Source organism: Anopheles funestus, chromosome 2RL (genome assembly GCF_943734845.2).
Source record: "Anopheles funestus chromosome 2RL, idAnoFuneDA-416_04, whole genome shotgun sequence".
Lineage (NCBI taxonomy): Eukaryota > Metazoa > Arthropoda > Insecta > Diptera > Culicidae > Anopheles > Anopheles funestus.
This window is the reverse complement of record NC_064598.1, coordinates 51,430,057-51,448,228: the sequence shown is the minus strand read 5'-3', so window position 1 is coordinate 51,448,228 and position 18,172 is coordinate 51,430,057. Positions and strand designations below refer to the sequence as shown.

The window sequence follows — 18,172 nt, the reverse complement described above, 5'->3', positions numbered from 1 at the left end:
GACAGGCATTAGTAGTTTCGTACCGTGTTCGGAAGATTCGTTTCAACAGACAACGCTTATTGGTATACCAAGCTACTGTACTTCATTTAGTTAATATTATATTTATTAAACCGTTGATGACAGATTTTGTGTTTTACATTCAATCAAGTATTTTTTTTTATTTGCTCTGTTTGCTCTTTCACTTCCCACAGAAAAAACGTACAATGTAAAAGCCTAACGATGTATGCAACATTACCAAGTGGAAGGATTCGTTTAGTCAGAACTAGTGATGGAACTAGTGAGCGAACTCACTAAGATTGATGCAGAGTGAGTTGGTCTTTAAAGGGTGAATCTTCCATAAAAAAAAGAGAGAAGGAAGAGGGAAGTTGGTTTTTTTTTATCGTACACTCGCATTGCTTTTCCTTTTTATATTTGTTTTGTTTGTCTTTTCAATTGAGGTGAGGCTGCTTGTGAGATGAGTTTTTTTTACGCGTGAGTTATATTATCGATGAGGCGACTATCAACTCACTCGCGAGTATTAAAACTCACTCAGTGAAAGTGAGTTGATAGTCAACGTAAAGAGTTTTCATTCATGATTTTAAAAAATCTCATTCATCTCACATGGGGTTTAAATCTCCCTGAGTGAATTAAATCGCTATTAAGTTTGATTGAGTTAATAATCTTTGTGGGGATGCGAATTAACTCACTCATTCATTCTTGCTCACTGCTCTGCTCTGCATCACTAGTCAGACCGAAACGTTGATTCCCCGGGACACGTAGCCACACCGCCAGTGTGTTTTGTGTGATGAAGTTAGTTCATATAGTTAATATTGCTGCTGAGGTGTTTCCGTTCAGGTTTACAGTTTTGGTTCTACATGATCTCTCGTTTAATCTCGATCATCGCTTTTGTGTATTGCAGTCTACGTTTCAGTTGGCATTCGCGACACCGAGCAGCCAACCAGCGTGCTTTGAACCAGTTGTGCTCGAATGCCGGTCCTTCGGTGTTTGTTGCATACATACGCACAATCTTATTGCTGGACGCTAAAGTAACCGAAGGTAGTTTCAATAGTAAACAAAACTAAACCACGAACAGATATCATGGGATCAAAACATTCACACACGCACAAACACACACATACACACGCACGTAAAGGTATTGTCGTGTTAGCGATATATGAAATAAAAGGAAAGGAAACGGTTCTAACTTTTTATTGAATCGATACACAATTGCTGTGAAACCGAAATACTCACGACAAATCGGCACTATGATGCGTGTCCTGGTATTTTAAATGTTTTACCATAGCTTTCTTCAAAGCAAGCGAAACAGCAAAGCCCCTATTTTAATTTATGACGACGGTAGCAATTTGAATATTAATCTGAATATTCCGAAGAACGAACCAATCCGGTGCAATTATAATATTAAAAGTAAATTTACTTTGAAAACTCTTACAAACACACACGCGCTCGAGGGAGCTGCACACTAACTGCACACATCCACATCATGCACACTCTATTCTATTCACGCTTATTTTCACGTAGCACACATTCATCATCGGTCGACTCACATCCTTTATGTTTCACACCCACCCCATCTCGTCTCGCTTGCGTTCTTTCTCTCTCTCTCTCGCTCTCTCTCTCTCTTTCTTTCTCTCTTTCTCGCTTGTACGCACTTTCAACCCACTACATCTTTAGCATCCTCTCTTCAACCTTATCATCTAGTCGGCTGGATGTTCCGGGAGATCGAAGACAGGGCGAGTTTGCAGTCAGGATCGCCGGTACTATGATACTTTACTTTTTAACAGATAAACTAAAGACTGTCGAGGGAGTGTCTGCGGCCCCCCGGAGCTGTTTCACTGACGGTTTGGGTCCACCCGTCCAGCCGGTCCACCAGCACCCGGTGCACCATTGCCGGTACCGTTCCAGGGCAGGTACTCCTGTTCGGACGCACCAGGTCCGGGACCGGCCGCTCCACCCGGTCCTCCCGGTGGTCCACCGGCGGGTCCACCCGGTACGTTCGCGTTCGCCTGCCCAGGTGCACCCGGGCCACCAGGGCCACCGGGTCCACCCGCTCCCTGGGCCGTGTTGTGCATCTGGTTACCGATTAAGCTCCACTGGCTTAATGCGGCCGCTATTATTGCAGGATTGATTGGCATCTGGTAGAGATTCATATTACCGGCCGCTGGTCCACCGTGGGCGCCAATTACACCCGCCCCATTGTTTCCCGGACCACCCGGGGCGGATCCACCGGCACCACCACTGCCGCTCAAATGGTTTCCCATCCCTGCGTGATGCCCACTGTGTAGACCTCCACCGACGCCACCACCTCTCTGCTGCCCGTTGGGACCGCTCGAGTTAATGCCAAGTGCCTGCAGGTTCGGCATCGATTCAATGTTGCTACTGTTTTGCCGATTCTGTGCCGTGTACTCGTTGTAGTTCCAGATTGGCTGTTGGCTACCACCGCTTCCCGATTGCAGATTGTTGTACCCACCGGGTCCGCCACCCTCACTGCCGCCACCGCTACCATGATGATAGTTGTTGTTGGGTGTTGGGACGTGGGGACCCACGGCGTGACCGCCACCACTGCCCCGGTGATACTCGTTACCGCCGCTACCACCTCCGACCCCACCACCACCGCGGCCACGCTCATCGTAGTTGGAAAAATTTCCCCCCATCTGGCCTTTGCCGTGATGTCGACCATGTTCCGGTCTGGGCGATGCCGTCGACACATACACCGATGTGCCCTTGATCAGATGATCCTCGCCGCACAGACTCTGCGCTACGTGCGGGTCGATGAACGTGACGAACGCGAATGCCCGGAAGGGTTTCGGTATGAACACGTCCGTCACTTCACCGTATTTGCTGAAGTAGTCCCGGATATCGTCCGAGTTGATATCCTCCGTCAGGCGCCCTAAAAATATCTTGCTTGGCATCTGGTGCTGCGTCTGGTCTTTGCTACTAGGCACCTTCACGTCACACCAGCGACTGTCGATCAGGTGTCGCTTCGACAGTGCCTTCATCTGGCTCTCGAACCGAGCGAACCGAATGAAACCGTATCCCTTCGATTGGCCCGTCTTGGAGTCCTTCTTAATCTGCACCACCAGCAGATCACCAAACGTCTCAAAATACTCGCGCAAGCTCTCTTCCGTCGTCTTCCACGGTAAACCCAGCACGATCAAATCTGTCGTCGTGCGATTCCTACTTTCGATCCGCTTCGTCTTCGGTGTCGAGTTCTCGAGCTTGTCGTCGCTCTTGCGTTTGTTTTCCTTTGGAAACACGCATATGTACACATGGTTACCCCAGCCGGAATCAGGCGAGAACGGGTGAAGCTTATTGTCGCTCAGTCGCACACCCCTTATCGCTTTATTATCCGGATTACGGTATTTAAGACCGCACGCACCGTAGAACTGGGCCTGTAAAGTCGATAGCAATAACGTACCGTCTTCTTCCAGCGGAATCTCAACGGCTTCGTCGCCTTCCTCCTCCACGACCAGCACCGTACCGTTATAACCCATATCTACAGCCATTGCGCTGTCTGGCCGTCTAGCTGTCTGTCTCCGGTTCTGCAGTTGAGATGCCACTAAAATTCAATCTTCCCTACAATATGCAATCGGGCGCATACTATTGTAGCTAGGGCCAATGGGAATAGTTTGCACGTATTGCGGACAGGTGAATTTTCTTCGATAATCTATTATGCGCTTCGGGTAGACCAGGACTACCTTCACCCCAACACTTCGTTCCCGTTTGCTCACGCACTTCCGTTCGTTCGCTCATTCGTTCGTCCACTCTCTCGATCACTCTACGCTCTCGTTCGCAATCAGTTCAGATCATTCAATCTATAAAAGTATTCTATAATATAGGCTTTGGACACGAAAAATTCCTACCGTTGTTTATTAATACCAATTTTTAGCGAAGATGAAAACAACAGCCATGACAGCACAATCGTTACATACTTTGACAGCTTGAGCTTGACGCGTTACTGCGCGTTAGCCAATGCGTTACGCGGCGATAGGCGTTAGGTTTTGTCAGACTGACAAATAACGCTTTGAGAGCTGTCTCTCGCATTGAAATCGACGGTTATCTATGTTTTTTGTTTCCACAACAAAAACGAGATAAAATCCAAATTAAACTTTCCCAAAAATAAGCACACATTTGAAAGCATTCAAACATCCAACGCTATAGGTTGTATTCTGTAATCGTTTTTGTGATACATATTTTAAAATGAAAATCGTTTTTTATTGAAACGTGTACGTGTTTAATTGAACAACAGGTAAACTTTAGAATTATCTTCCCAATTTTGTACTTAAAGTCACGTTTCAAAACTTTTTGAGCACAAATTTTGTTTCAAGATGGATTGGAAAACGTTAAACATAAGTAAAAAAAAATCATTTCTTATTTCCATTGCTTCTCGTATCTGTTAGTGAACGAAATCATAAATACAAACCTTCATTTTTCTCTCGTTTTGTGCAAAGTAAAAAAGAGAAAATATCTTTTAAGTGACTAGACAAACAATTTTCTTTTTTATTGCGCTGTAGCATCATTATCTTCTTACAATATTACCAATCTTACATTCTATAAATTGCTTTCTTAGTTACAGTGTATCAAACTCCCATGGACGGATGAACTGTTGCCTAAAGCAGGCAATAAATATGCAGTCTATGTTTGGTTAAAATCTACTACTATTAAACATTTTTTAAATACAATCAATTTTGCAAGTTACGATAGTAGCTCAAAAAAGGAAATAATACAATTTGCTGCAATACTGCTCGTATTCGATATGGTTTGGTACAAGCGCACGTGCGCGACGTGTTCCATGTGATAAGCTCCCTATCGTTTTGCACCAATTTCCGCGAGATTCAATTTTGCCTTCAGCGCTGCCACATTGGTACCGGTAGAGACTTTTCCTGGAACTAGGACGCCGGAACCTTTATCGCCATTGTTGAGTGTTTTCACCTTGGGAGCAGTGCTTCCGTTCGATGGCGTTGTCGGCAGTAAGCGTGACTGAGTTCCCGGTGTAACGCGAGGCAATGGTCGTGGAATTGCGATCGGTTTGGGCATTGTAAGGGATGGTTGTGGCTCTTCTTCGTCCACATCCGGCAACCGTTCGATCGAGTCAAAGTCGCTAATCGTGTATTGGCGGGGCAGCTTCGGTAGCTGTCTTGCTGACGGTCTTTCATCACTCTTAGAACGCTGACTCTGGAAGGTGTGCATTCGATCCGTTTGCTTTAGCTCATGCAGTACCGAACCGAACACTTTCCCTTGTGGCGGGGCTGCTTCTACCGGTTCGGTTACACCCGTAAGGCTCGGTTTATGCGTTTCCGCTGTCACGAGCGGATGTTCGGAGGATGTGGAACTTTCCACGCTGTACGAACGTTCCTGCAGTAGCCGCATGCGGAATGCTTCGTGAGTGTCGACAACGCTCGGTTTGTGCAGGAACGGAGAATCGATCAGCTTATTCTCGATCGTCAGCTTTCCATCCCGGCTGATGTTCACGTTAATAAAGCACTGCGGTTGTTTCGCACCCGGAATGGGAGGCGGAGGAGGTATCGCTGGCCGTCGTATGTCATTAGCAGCTTTTCGTTGTCCATCGGTCGTGGTAATTGTGGCCGGAGCTGCAACAGCGGTCGGAGATACCGGTGGCACAACAATGTGGCCGTACTTCCGCTCACGAAATCGTTTCAAAACAACGCGAAGTTTTGCCATCACCAACGTGCGTTTAACAATTAGCAAGATGATACTACATATTATCAAGATACCACCAATCGTTATAGCAGGCACAAAGACCTTCAAAATCAGATCTTGCACATTGTTTGCGTTTCTTTCCGCCGGTCCACTATCAATCGATCCTCCAATTCCGGGACTGTCGCAAAATGGTGGTGCATAACCCGGATGGCAATGGCAGTGTCCCTCGCTGTTACACACCCCGTTCCCGTTGCAGTTCTCGGGACACTCGTCACCAATGTCTTGCTCCTCCTGCAGGCGACTGATGGCGACACATTGCTGGTGGAAACACATCCGTCCCGTACCACACTTCGTACCATCGGGTACGAGACCCGGATTTACAACGTCCAGGCCAAGGTCCACGATGACTGCATTGCAGATTGTAGTCCGTACCGTTCCGCGTGGACCGTAGTGCTGGTACTTGGTGGCAGTTCGCTTCGCATACGCCTCTACACCGTACTCAAGTTTCTCGCTTTGATGCGTACAGTGCAACAACCCGCAGTGGAGATCATGCGCTGCGCAGGGTTCGTATTTATCGGTCGCCAGATCGTTACCACAGTTGCCGAAAACGGTTCCGTTCACATTAGTCTCATAGCACACCTCCAGCCCAGAGCGGGCCGATGGTCCCCACAGACGTCGACATTGGGTGTCGCGAGTATTACATTCTCCCCGGTAGCAATAAGCTTCTCCCTTCCGGCACGGACTCGTATCGCGGATATACACATCCTTCGGACACAGTTCACTCTGTCCATCACAGTACTCCGGAAGATCGCATTCTCCTCGCGCCTTTCGACAAACGCTTCCGGCCTGTTTCGGCTGGCAGGTATTCAGATCACAGCAGGTCCCCGTGGCACAGGTGGCGTTTGCATGCAGCTGACAAGTCCGTGCGTCACAGCAGCTATTATCACATTTATCTCGCCGACCGCAGTCACACTGTTCGCCCGGTTCCAACAAACCATTGCCACAAACGGACCGGACTAGTAGCCGTGTTGGTTTATTTTTCAAACATGCCCCAAGCCCACGCTTGAGCGACTCGTGCAAATCATCCACACTGCAGGTACTCCAGCGGTTTGGGATATCGTCGGAATCGCGCAACTTCGCCTCCATGATGCACGGTCCCGGTCCGGGACAGCGAGATCCACCGCACTCCTCCGAATCGTGATCGATGTTGAAGTTGTGGCCCAATTCGTGTGCGATCGTTGTCGCTAGTGGCGTTACGACAAAGTTCTCCACCACGGCAATACCGCCGGACCCGGCCGTGCTGCACATGGAACCAAGTTCGGCCTTGCCAATGACGCCGTCCGGAAAGCGTACCGCCGTCAGCAAATGGGCATTATCGTTCGGGATCTGTCGGAGCAGCTGATCCTTTCGGTAGGCTAAAAAACTGGTAAGCGTTTGTTTGGAGTCGGTCGAGATGACGATGTTATCGCGCGTGTTCCAAAGCACTACGCCCACGAGCAGGATGTATATGTTTAATGGTCGGTACAGTTCGTTCAATACATTCACCACCGACAGACAATGCTGATGGACGCGCTGTACGTTTGAGCTAAACTTTAGAAAAAGCGTCCGATCGACGACTAGCACCAGCTCGACGTACAGCGAATCCGCATCCTCACGATAACCAGTGGAAAACGCTGTTTTGTTGTTAAGTGCACTATTTCCTGCATCTTCCAGCGCCAGCTCATTGTCCAGGGTGTCCCGTTTGTAGCGTCTCCGGTACAACAGATGCGTATCATTGTGATACTCGATGAGGTAGGTTTCGTTTCGCTCGTAGATCACACCCTCGATCGCACCGTTGCAGGTCGAGATGGCAACACGCGAACCGGGTCGTTCGCGTACGGTTCCTTCGTAATGGCACAGTTCCACCGCCTGCCGATCAAGGCGCTCAATAATGTCCTTTCCCTCTGGCGATTGGTGCACGAACGTGTAGTCCTCCGGGAGAATGTTTTCATTTAACGTTAGATCGAGAGTCATGGTTTCATTCTGCATTGCATACTCCACGGTAAGTCGCTCCCGATGGGGTCCACGCTTATTCGGCCGCTTCCGAGTACTGTCCTGCCTGTCATCATCGTCCAGCGATGATGAGCGCAAGGCTCGTTTCGTGCGGGGGCAGTGAAATGTTGGGAAAATCCTATCGTGCAGTACAAAATGTTCGCCCGCACGTCCTGATTATGGAAATGAAAGTGGAAATGGACAAGAAAAACCCATTAGAATACGTGGAAATGCATGGTGTGCATAAGGACATGGACTGATTATTCATATTTTTGTATGCTTTGTTGGACTTTCCCAACGGTTGATCGATTTCGTTAATGATTCGCCCATGCAACAGGTGAAGCCCCAAAGCAAAGAGAGCAAGGCTCGGGCCCTAACTTGACCCGTCCCGTCCCGTGTGTGGAGGGGATCGAAAGAAACCTCGACATTCATTTTACGCGCCACTAAACCCGTACGTACGGTAGCAGCAAGCCCAATGCCAAATGCTCACCACGTGCAAGCCGCACTCTTGCGCGAGAGCGAGCGCCACACTGTGTGCGATTGTGCGACACCGCGAAGACTCGGTAGCGTACGATGCGCGATGGAATCTTTGGCGCGAACGGAAACGAATACGTGAGAATATGAATGAATCACAGTTGTTGGAGAGCGCATGAAACAGCACAGTCAATGTACTCGCCGGTTAAAATGCCACAGAGGGAGAGAGAGAGAGAGAGAGCGGGATACGCGAGAACAAAGCTATTCATTTTTGCTGGCGTTCCGATGCGGTTGCCTTAGAGGGGGTGTGTGTATAAATAATCGAACGGAAGCACCCAAGACGCATGCCGTCTCGTGAGCTTGTGCTGTGTGCTACGCCGAACGACGAACGTGGTCACGAAGTGTAAGGGAATTGGCCTGAAACCGGAATCTTTGGTGAATCATCCACAGCGTGTGGTAGAAGCACGATACAGGCGCTGGAGACGACATGTGCATGACCAGACATTGCAAAAAAAGAGGGGATCTGTATATTTTAGAGTAGTTTCGAATGTGGTGCGTTTCCTTTCTTCTCGGAATATGGTATGAACGTGCATAGACTAAACAAAAAAAAAACACACAATCGGAAGCCTTTTAATACTGCATCCTCTTATTCATCAACGCTTCTGCAAATGAAGTGCAAATTCACAGTGGAAAAACACACATGCGAAACACGTTATTTAATGTAACGACCTTCGCCGATCCGTCAGGTTGAAAATGTTCGTTGAAGATCACCAAAAAACAACACTTCCAAAATATGACCGGAACCATTCGTTTGTACAATCTACTATTAAATGACACTCCCACCGGAACCACTTTTATGACGGCGGAAGCTATAAATGAACTTCAAGGAGTTAATTGAAAGCCAAGTTGACATCGTATTTTCACCTTACCTTCCGTAGATAGATGATCTTCAGCCATCCGCAATCGACGCAGATCCAAGGCACTACGTTTGTCTATCACAGCCGTCACTATCACAGTGTGGCACACCAGTGCCAGGAGGACTATGAGTAATGTTCGAAATATTCTCCTCTCGAGATATCCTCTCGATCGGACATTCACTCCGGTGAAGTACGGCAGCCACATGGTTGTTGAGTGGGTTTCAAGTGGTCTTCCTATACCAAATTTGCAGCTGCAATGTAACACGGCACAAAAGAACCGTTACGGTGCACCATACATTGGAAGAATCTGCTTTCGTGGTTTCGTGGAGTTGTTGAAAAATGTCACCCAAAAAAATCACGTACCTATGCTGTAAGCGGTGAGCTAACGTAAACGGCACTTCCTAATAAACGTGTTTGCACCAGTAGCAGAAAAAAAACACAAGCAAAACTTCACCACATCCAAGATATTAGGGAACATGTGTCGTTGCGTAGCGTCTTGTCTTTTTTTTACTTTCACTGATAGTAGCTCTCAAAACTTAACTTCACTTTTTCAATTTAAAATTATCACAAATTTAAATTTAAATTTAAAATTATTCACATGCACTTGTCACTCATCGGGAAGCGCTTGCAAACACCGGAAACACCGAGATCACCATAAGTCATACAAAAACCACAAAGAAAAAAGGACTCCGATCCGATGGTCGTGAATTATGTGTAGCTCAAGCGATAACGCCTGTATGAAAAACCGTTGTCTTTTCTTTTGATTTGAAAGAAGAAAAAAAACACCAACTAATCACCACATTTCGGAGCACAAACTTGGTTGGTTGTTGATATGTACGTGACCACGGGCGAATGTATATCACTACCAGAGGCCACCAGTTCGGAACCGCGAATTCATGCCGACGTGTCCTGCGCGTTGGACGGACAAATCGTTTCTGAGACCGCAAACTTCATCGTCGTACGGTATCATAGGCAACGGCAGTGCGCGCGCTTCAACTTCAGCTGGTTTCTCCGCGCTGGAAAGCCAACGCGTTCGTCATTGGACATACAGCTGAACTGTTGAAATAATATTATCGTAAAAATAAGTTTGGTTTTTCTTTGCGTTAGTTTATTTAGTGGGTAATGCAGTGCTAATTTGTACAATTAATAACTATATATTTTTTTCTTTTTAAATAATGATGATACGGTGAGCTGGAACTCATTCTCCCACACAGAGGCTTATTTTAACAACAACAGGAAGTTTCTTATTTTCATTATCTCATTTTTAAGACTAATTGATTATAATCGACTGTTTTGCGAAGAAATATTTATTTATGTTGGTGTTTAACTTGTATTACTGTTACTTGTAATGTTAAACCAAAAATCCTTAGCTACTACTCATCTAATTGTTCAACAAAAAAAAAAACAACAAAAACCATAATCTGTGTATGTCGGAAACTGATATTAACAAAAATTAAAGTGCTTCCTTATATTAGAAACAACCAAATGTCCTACATAAGATACAATTGAATTCGGATTATGTCCGCCCATTGTACGACAGTGCGTATGGAGCAGGTTTCAACACATGTCACCGTGTAGAGGAGTTATAATTTGCTTGTATCGCTCAATGATTTGCGCGAAGCCATCGATAATGTGGCGGTATTTTACCCTATCGATGGATTAACCCCCAACTCACACAAATACACTCTCGCAATTCATAAGCATCATTATGCTGCGAGCGTTAGTCATACGCATGAGTCATGGTAATGTTTACGTCGGAGGACTCGAACAATTCAGTGACCTCTCCGTGTTACGGACGCTATACTTTCGAGTAAAGCGTCAAGTCCCAAAAAACCCATCCACATGTAGGTCATAGGGGCCTGGTACGTAGAGTAGTATCGGCTGGTGAATGATGTTGTTAAGTAATAATCACGAATGGGGTGACCACGTGATGCGTGGGGTAGAATAAATCTTTCTATTCCAGAGCGGTAGCAATGAGTAAGCAATCGTCCCGGTAGCAAAGAGAAAAAAATTCTTTGGCAATTGGTTTGCAAGGGTTTAGATTATTCTCCCAAAGTGAAGTATCTTTCACGCTAACCAGAGTTCCGGATTGCATGATCTTCAGCACTTTAAAATCTTATCAGTTTATAATATAAGTGTAACATTAATCAAATTTAAATTATCCAGAAACTTTAATATAATATATTGCTGCTAATTTATCTTCTGAAATACCGGCTACATGAGCTAAACTGTAATTAATCTTATCTTATCAGCTAATATTATTAGTTTATCATTAATCAAACCCAAATTATAATAAATCATTGATACAATATTTGGCTCGTTTTACTTCTGAAATACCGGATACATTATTACCAATGTTATTGCAATTAATCTTATCTTATCAGTTAATATTATTAGTTTAACATTAATTAAATTCAAATTATATAGAATCATTGATCATTGGGGGCAGCCCGGTGGTGCATGTGATAAACGGTGCTAGTCCACACGGCCGGACCGGGTTCAAATCCCATCCGGACCGTCCCCCCGTAGCAAGGACTTGACTATCCGGCTACGTGGTAAAATAAGTCTAGTAAGCCAGAAATGGCCGGCGTGACCTGTAAGGTCGTTAAAGCCAAGAAGAGAGAGAGAGAGAGAGACAGAGAATCATTGATACAACTCGTTTTACTTCTGAAATACCGGATACACCAGCTATATTAGTAATTAATTTGTCAAACATTTGATGCCCTAGAAGCGTCATTAGCAGGATTCGCAATCAATTCATATTGACTGGTTTTTAGGCGAGTTGTATAACAGGTTTCTAATTCACAGTTTTGTTACCAGCGTTGATGTCATTCGAGCTAATGTGCATGTGTAATACTTTTTTTTCTCCAACATCGTTTCTTGAAACCGTTGAGAGTAATTGACAATAATTCCACATCGGTAAGTCATTGTTTTCAATAGGTTTTGTTTGTTAGTTTGTTCTCGGATCGTCGACATCGTATCGATTGAAAACAGGAAGACAAAGGACGAACAAAAGAAGTTCTTTATGCTAAGATGCTCATTCTTCTTTGAATCAGTATGTCCTACCATTTTACAAAGGATGGAAAAATGTTTAACGTAGACACACGAGCAAGATTGTATGGAAATAGGCTGCAAACAATTTTATTTAAATTAATAGTGAATGCAAAATGCATCATTTGTTTATGGTAATAATTGCAGCAATTATTCAATAAAACGTTTGCTTACTTTATTATAGTATTTAATTCAAACAACTCTTTAGATCACAGTACAGATCAACGCAGCTTATTATCAAACGTTTGCAAATGGTTTACGGTGCATCTGTAACGTCTTATCAGTCAAACGTTCGGAGGCGGGAAGCGCTTGCGCTATCACGAACACGTGAAACCCCGAACAATGCAACAAACCGTCAACAACGCTTCAAGTCTTGCGTAATGTTTACTGTTCTCTGCGACTGTCCAAAAGGACGCCACACAACAGGAGCCGGCTTCTTTCTCCTGCACTTAACGCACACGTCACGTTCACGCATTATCGCGCCATCGCTGAAGCGAGTCCGCACGGCAAACCTCCTAGCTTCCGAACGACGAGTTTGTGGTTGAAAACAAACAAAACGCGCGCGAAACATTTTGTCACCAGCTCTACATTGTTCGCAGCAGGGAAGGTATATATGTATGTCCACCAAACGGTCGGTGATGCATTGTTTTCGTAACGAACGGGGTGGGAAAACAGTGCTTATCAACACGCGGTCGCGCGTACGGCAATGTCAATGTGAAACGATAGTGCTGCCACACATCTGCGAGTGCATGAGTGCCTGAAACACCGGTTTCATAATCGTACCGTCTTGATACCGCTCAAGCGCTCCTGGATCGCGAGCAGGTTAAGTCCGCGCGTTTCGATAACAAACATCCAGGAGAACAGGCCAGCTGCAGTACAGACGCTAGCAAGCATCCAGAATGCCCAATCTAAACCGGCCGTTTTTACGAGGACGATGACTAGCTGCAAAATGGCATAATCGAACAGTACCGAACCGAGCACACACAGCGTCACACCGGTTGGTTTTAGCTCGTGGGCGAAAATCTCCATCACAATGGCCCATGCAACAGGGCCAAAACCTGCATTGTACAGTGTCACGAAACCGATCAATGCAGTTAGCGGTAACCAGCGAATAGACTCCACCGGAACGGTGTAACGATTCAGCATGAAATAGGTCCCGAGTGTTGCTAATGCGATCGCAAGCCCAACTGATGATGCCAGCAGAATTGGACGACGGCCAGTACGCTCGATGAAGAATGGTGTTAAACAGCTGGAAAGAAATTGTAGCACGCCCAGCACAATTGTACCAAAAATGGGTCCCAATGATGCGTTCGATTCGGCAAACAGAAGCTCACTGTTTGCCAGAATGATGTCGATCCCCGAACACTGCTGGAACATTACCAATCCTAAGCTGATCATGAGCGCCTTTTGATTTCCTCGATGTGTCAGCAGATGCTTCAGATGGTGTATTGTTCTAGTTGGTACACCATCATCGCCATCTCGTCGCTTAACGTACTGCTTTATCTCTTCCAACTCCGACTTGACTTCGTCGGCATGGCGAGCTCCTCTCAGGAACATAAGCGCTTCGATTGCACGCTGGTTGTGTCCACGCTGTATCAGATAGTGAGGTGTTTCCGGCATGTACAGGAACAATGTACCGAATAGGATCGGAACTGCACAGCAGATGGCCTGCAGTGCCAGATAGCTTACAAACGGTCCGGCACAGTACACGATCAGGATACCCAACGTAGTGCCGATCTGAATGTAGCATCCTAACGCACCTCGATAGCGATCACTGGCGATTTCTCCAATGTAGAGCGTTACCGTCAATAGGACGTACCCGTTCGCAAAACCGATTATGGTGCGCGCTACTATTAGCAGTGAGAAAGAACCAACGATCATGCACAGTAGCCAACCCGCAATGTACAGGACGCTGCTAAGTAATAACGCAATTCGTGGCCCTTTATGCTTATTGATCCAACATGCCAGTACAGGACCTGCTAGCCCGCCTATAGCTAGACCCGCCTCGGACCACATCTTATTCTTCTCGGACAGCACCATTCCGAAAGGATTATCTTCCAGATTGGGATCGGACAGCTTCTCAAAAATTGGGGAAGACCAGGCAATACCACAACCAATTGAAACCGTGGCAAGATTAGCTACAAGAAAACAAAATTAATAAAACGAATAAGCAACAAAGTACATTACCCCAAAAAAAAAAACGAATATCCTTACCTACTGCTCCCGCTAGAAATTCGTTGTAACGCCAGTGCATGGTATTGCAGCAATTGGACGAAGTTGCTAGCCGTACTTGACACTCTCACTGTACAGTGAACTATCGGCATGAGTGTGACGGTTTTATACTGGATGACGCGCACCGGAACTAGGTACGGCGGCGCACAAATCAAACATTGCACAGATTGCACAAATTGTCGAACACGAGCAGAGAAGTGGCACGACAAGTTTGCAGAAATGCACCATCGATCGATTATTTGCCGGGGTGGTGCTAGACCCACAGCTAGCCTGAAATGCATTGGAATAGTGTTCAAATTGTCATCGAACAGGAAGTTTCTATTGCTGCTAGCTTCAATGTATATTTTCAACTGTATATTAACATAATTTGTTTAATCCACTAGAATAATGATCGCCTCCGGTGCAAGCTAATGTGTGTTTGTGTCGGAAGTTTGAAGTAGTTTGAATTTTTTTTGGACCTGCCCTAATGTAGAGGTTGAACTAACTGACTATTGCTCCCAAAAGGTATCCGCACAACAACTACAATAAATTGTTGTAATCGACGAAAATGAACCAATCGTTGAGATCCCATTTAGTAACAATTTATTTCTTAGTACGGAGAATAATTGTAGTACCCTAAACAAGTGCTTTTATAACAAGATCCTTGATATGGAAGTGTTAGGATTGCGACTCGTGACTATCCGGTTGAAGCTAATCCACTGAAATAATGTCACCGGAAACAACTTTCACTATCTCAACCACTCTGCGGTAATTGGCGCTACTTAGACATATACTTCAGTTACTACTCGACGAAGTACTTAGGAACAAATCTTTGACGATGCCGATAATCGCCAAGTGTCCTTAATCCGCATCTTCACAAAGCCGAAAGCGAATGCAGCAATCAACGAAAAGCCGCCAGCACCTTCAGGCCTTATCATTTATTATTACTGGAGCGGTTTCGTTAAGCTGCGCTTGGATTTCCGGCAGGGACATGCCCTTCGTCTCGATCACAAACAGGTAGGTAAACAGGAATGCAACGGCAGTGCAGATGGCGAAGGTCCAGAACAACCAGTGCGTTCCGATGGCCGCGTCTAATGAGCTGAAGTAGAACAAGACGAAGAAGGCAACACCCCAGCAGGTGATGGAAACGATCGACGATGCGAATGATTTGATGTTGGGCGCAAACATTTCACCAATCAGAAGCCACGCGATCGGACCGAATCCGACACAGAACGATGATGTGAACACGACCAGCGACAGTACGGGTAGAAAGGCGAGTCGGTCAAGCGAGATTCCGCTAGAGACGCGCTGCGTCTCCAGATAGAAGTACGTCCCGAGGGCAACCAACGCACAGCACATGCCACCGGATGAGATTAGTAGGTACGGGCGGCGCCCAAGCTTGTCCAAGGTTAGGACTGTTATCATGCTTGCTACCACCTGCACGCTACCGATGATAATGCTGGCCACCTCGGGTTTGACCGATGATCCCGTCTTTTCGAAGATGGTTTGCGTGTAGAACTGCACCGGATTAATGCCGGACAGTTGCTGCAGCACTATAATGCCGGTGCAGATAAACAGGGCTCGCCGGTTGGCATGACCGCGGAACAGCTCCCCGAGGGTGGCTCGGTTGCGAATCGAATCCTCTACCGATCGTTGAATCGAGCCGAACTCGTCCTGCAGCTCTTCGATCGATTCGCCGCGTAAGTACTCTAGCGAGCGGGATGCATCCGCATAACGTCCATGGGCGACGTAGTAGTGTGGTGTTTCCGGCATCTGACTAAACGCGATACAGAACAGCACTGGTACAGCAAACAAAATGTATTGCATGGCGGCATAGCTAACGTACGGACCGATGCTGTACACCATTAGCATGCCGAGAGTTATCGAAACCTGCAGTAATGAGCCGAGTGCGCCACGTCTTTGTGCGGTTGCTATTTCACACACGTACAGCGGTGTGATACCAAGTGCAAATCCGATTGCACATCCCTGTAGAAATCGTCCGACCAGAATCTGTGCCACGGTGCGGGCTGTTACGAAAAGGATGAAAGCTATGGCAAACTGTACACCGCTGCTAAGCAGGGCCATTTTCCGCCCGAAACGATGTGCGATATAGCCTGCCAGGGGAGGTCCTGTAAGATAGCTCCGGAACGATCAGTACAAAGTAAAAATTATCCCGTGTGTCGATACCTACCAGCTAACGAGCCCAATGCTAGTATCGACCCAATCCAAGAGAATTCTGTATCTGACGGCACTGTGGACAAAGGTGAGTGCTTCAGATGGCTAAGCTTTGATTCGACCGGAGATGTCCAACCCATTGCACAGCCAGTACAGACGATAGACAGGTTAGCTGAATTGAGAAAACTTTCAAGTTATAAGACACCATAGAACGTTGACAAACACCTAGTCGTCTCTGAGTATTTAGTGAACTGTTTTGCTACTATCTGTCATTTCTTAACGCACACACTACTCACCCAAAATAGCTGCCAAATATTGGCATTTGTTTCGCAGAAATGCAATACCACTGATCCACATGGTGATAACGGGCAGATGAGTGATTGATGTCTCTTCAAGGCTGAACTAGTACCGATATAACACCTTGGCTGGTATCTTGCACTGTTCGACAATGTTACTGCGCACGATGATACATCAATTGCACTTAGTGAATAAAGACCATCCCTGTGGACTAACAGAACCGAATAGGTAAACAGCTACAACGTCGAAGCATCCACAATAGTACGCTAATTGACGATGTCTTTCGTACACATTAACACAGGGTTGGATCAAAGTACATTAACTTTAAAGTACGCAAACATGCACGAGAATAATCTCCTAATGTAATCTCCGAAGGAAAAAAGCTCCCGATAGTAGAGCAACTTTATTGAATTACTAGAAACGATTATACGTTACTCTGTAGATTAGAAGATTCACCTCACCATGTCTTACTTCAAAGAGTACCAGCTCTTGACTGACCACCGGCAACTCGGTCCAGATCGTTTCAACCACCCTTGCTCATTACCGATTACCAATTAAACGCAACCACTGTCGCGCTTAATCTTCCGTTGCCGCCGTCAATTGTCCGTTTGTTTAGTTTTTGTTGAACGTTTTTTTACAGCTCAGGATGTCGCGAATAAAAAAGTTTGTGCCCCTTCCTTCTGTATGTGAGTTGACAGTATTTTCTCCTCCTCTTTCCCATCTCATGCTCATACAGCTTGCAACAGATAGCTTACAGTTTCTTATCACATCGAACACAGTTATGCTTGTTGTTTTAAAACGGAAAAAACAATTAAACAAAACCTGCCCCACGCCTATCCGACAAAATCTCACTTTAGTCGGTTTCCGAACCATACAGCTAACGCTCGTTTCCGACAAAAAAGTCTAGCGGAGAGCTTTTGTCGGATAATTGCTTAGAGAAACGGTTTGGTAAAGTTTTGGTCCTGCGTCATACTTGCGATTGGAGATTGTATTTTGTTTATTAAAAGATAAAAAAATGAAAACGTTAACTTATTATTTTACTACTTCATAATGATAAGAAATTATTTTACTACTCGTTTGCAATGCTATTTAAATATATGTCGGATAATTTGCAAAACATTATATGAAACAAATTATTCTAATGGCATTGTTTTCAGTTTAGTTAAAAAAAATCAAATAATGATGACCATAAAAAATATACAAACTAAATTATGTTAACACTAAATAATAATAAATATAAGTTTGAGCCATTTTCATTAAAGAGTTAATAGTTGGTTGATATGTGTTGTTTAAAAATACCTTACCTTAATACCTTTTAATGGAGCTTATATCGTTTAGATACCTTTTACCCTAATATA

General features: G+C 45.5%; 4 protein-coding genes across 5 annotated transcripts; all 4 read right to left on the bottom strand.

The window, feature by feature from the left end:
- Positions 1 to 76: 76 nt before the first annotated feature.
- On the bottom strand, positions 77 to 3,870 carry LOC125761664 (TAR DNA-binding protein 43-like). The gene has a single exon (XM_049423007.1). The coding sequence runs from the start codon at positions 3,501 to 3,503 to the stop codon at positions 1,830 to 1,832; it is 1,674 nt and encodes a 557-aa protein (XP_049278964.1). The 5' UTR covers positions 3,504 to 3,870; the 3' UTR covers positions 77 to 1,829.
- Positions 77 to 11,136, bottom strand: LOC125761658 (zinc metalloproteinase-disintegrin-like BmMP). Of its 2 annotated transcripts, none has more exons than XR_007418136.1 (3): positions 9,093 to 11,136; positions 3,861 to 7,862; positions 77 to 1,020 (listed from the first exon to the last, which is right to left on the bottom strand). XR_007418136.1 is itself a non-coding variant. In XM_049422992.1 (3 exons), exons 2-3 carry the CDS (start codon positions 9,283 to 9,285, stop codon positions 4,804 to 4,806), a joined length of 3,252 nt encoding a protein of 1,083 aa, XP_049278949.1. In that variant the 5' UTR covers positions 9,286 to 9,331; positions 9,444 to 11,136; the 3' UTR covers positions 4,467 to 4,803. The 2 variants fall into 2 exon arrangements, 1 of the variants encoding a protein (XP_049278949.1); XM_049422992.1 differs by lacking the exon at positions 77 to 1,020 and having other exon boundaries at positions 4,467 to 7,862; positions 9,093 to 9,331; positions 9,444 to 11,136.
- Positions 11,137 to 12,099: 963 nt separating this feature from the next.
- LOC125761673 (facilitated trehalose transporter Tret1-like) lies at positions 12,100 to 14,461 on the bottom strand. Its single transcript, XM_049423027.1, has 2 exons — positions 14,346 to 14,461; positions 12,100 to 14,269 (listed from the first exon to the last, which is right to left on the bottom strand). The coding sequence occupies exons 1-2, from the start codon at positions 14,383 to 14,385 to the stop codon at positions 12,903 to 12,905; spliced, it is 1,407 nt and encodes a 468-aa protein (XP_049278984.1). The 5' UTR covers positions 14,386 to 14,461; the 3' UTR covers positions 12,100 to 12,902.
- Positions 14,462 to 14,695: 234 nt separating this feature from the next.
- Positions 14,696 to 17,911, bottom strand: LOC125761672 (facilitated trehalose transporter Tret1-like). Its single transcript, XM_049423025.1, has 3 exons — positions 16,814 to 17,911; positions 16,534 to 16,689; positions 14,696 to 16,471 (listed from the first exon to the last, which is right to left on the bottom strand). The coding sequence occupies exons 1-3, from the start codon at positions 16,872 to 16,874 to the stop codon at positions 15,267 to 15,269; spliced, it is 1,422 nt and encodes a 473-aa protein (XP_049278982.1). The 5' UTR covers positions 16,875 to 17,911; the 3' UTR covers positions 14,696 to 15,266.
- Between the last annotated feature and the right edge of the window lie 261 nt (positions 17,912 to 18,172).

Bases quoted from the DNA above. Each gene is read 5' to 3' on its own strand.
- LOC125761664 (XM_049423007.1), bottom strand. From the start codon at position 3,503: ATGGCTGTAGATATGGGTTATAACGGTACGGTGCTGGTCGTGGAGGAG.
- LOC125761658 (XM_049422992.1), bottom strand. From the start codon at position 9,285: ATGTGGCTGCCGTACTTCACCGGAGTGAATGTCCGATCGAGAGGATAT. The intron at 7,863-9,092 runs GTAAGGTGAAAA...TTCCATAATCAG, and splicing joins AGATCATCTATCTACGGAAG to GACGTGCGGGCGAACATTTT.
- LOC125761673 (XM_049423027.1), bottom strand. From the start codon at position 14,385: ATGCACTGGCGTTACAACGAATTTCTAGCGGGAGCAGTAG. The intron at 14,270-14,345 runs GTAAGGATATTC...GTTTTCTTGTAG, and splicing joins ATTTCTAGCGGGAGCAGTAG to CTAATCTTGCCACGGTTTCA.
- LOC125761672 (XM_049423025.1), bottom strand. From the start codon at position 16,874: ATGTGGATCAGTGGTATTGCATTTCTGCGAAACAAATGCCAATATTTG. The intron at 16,690-16,813 runs GTGAGTAGTGTG...TTCTCAATTCAG, and splicing joins ATATTTGGCAGCTATTTTGG to CTAACCTGTCTATCGTCTGT. The intron at 16,472-16,533 runs GTAGGTATCGAC...GCTATCTTACAG, and splicing joins AGCATTGGGCTCGTTAGCTG to GACCTCCCCTGGCAGGCTAT.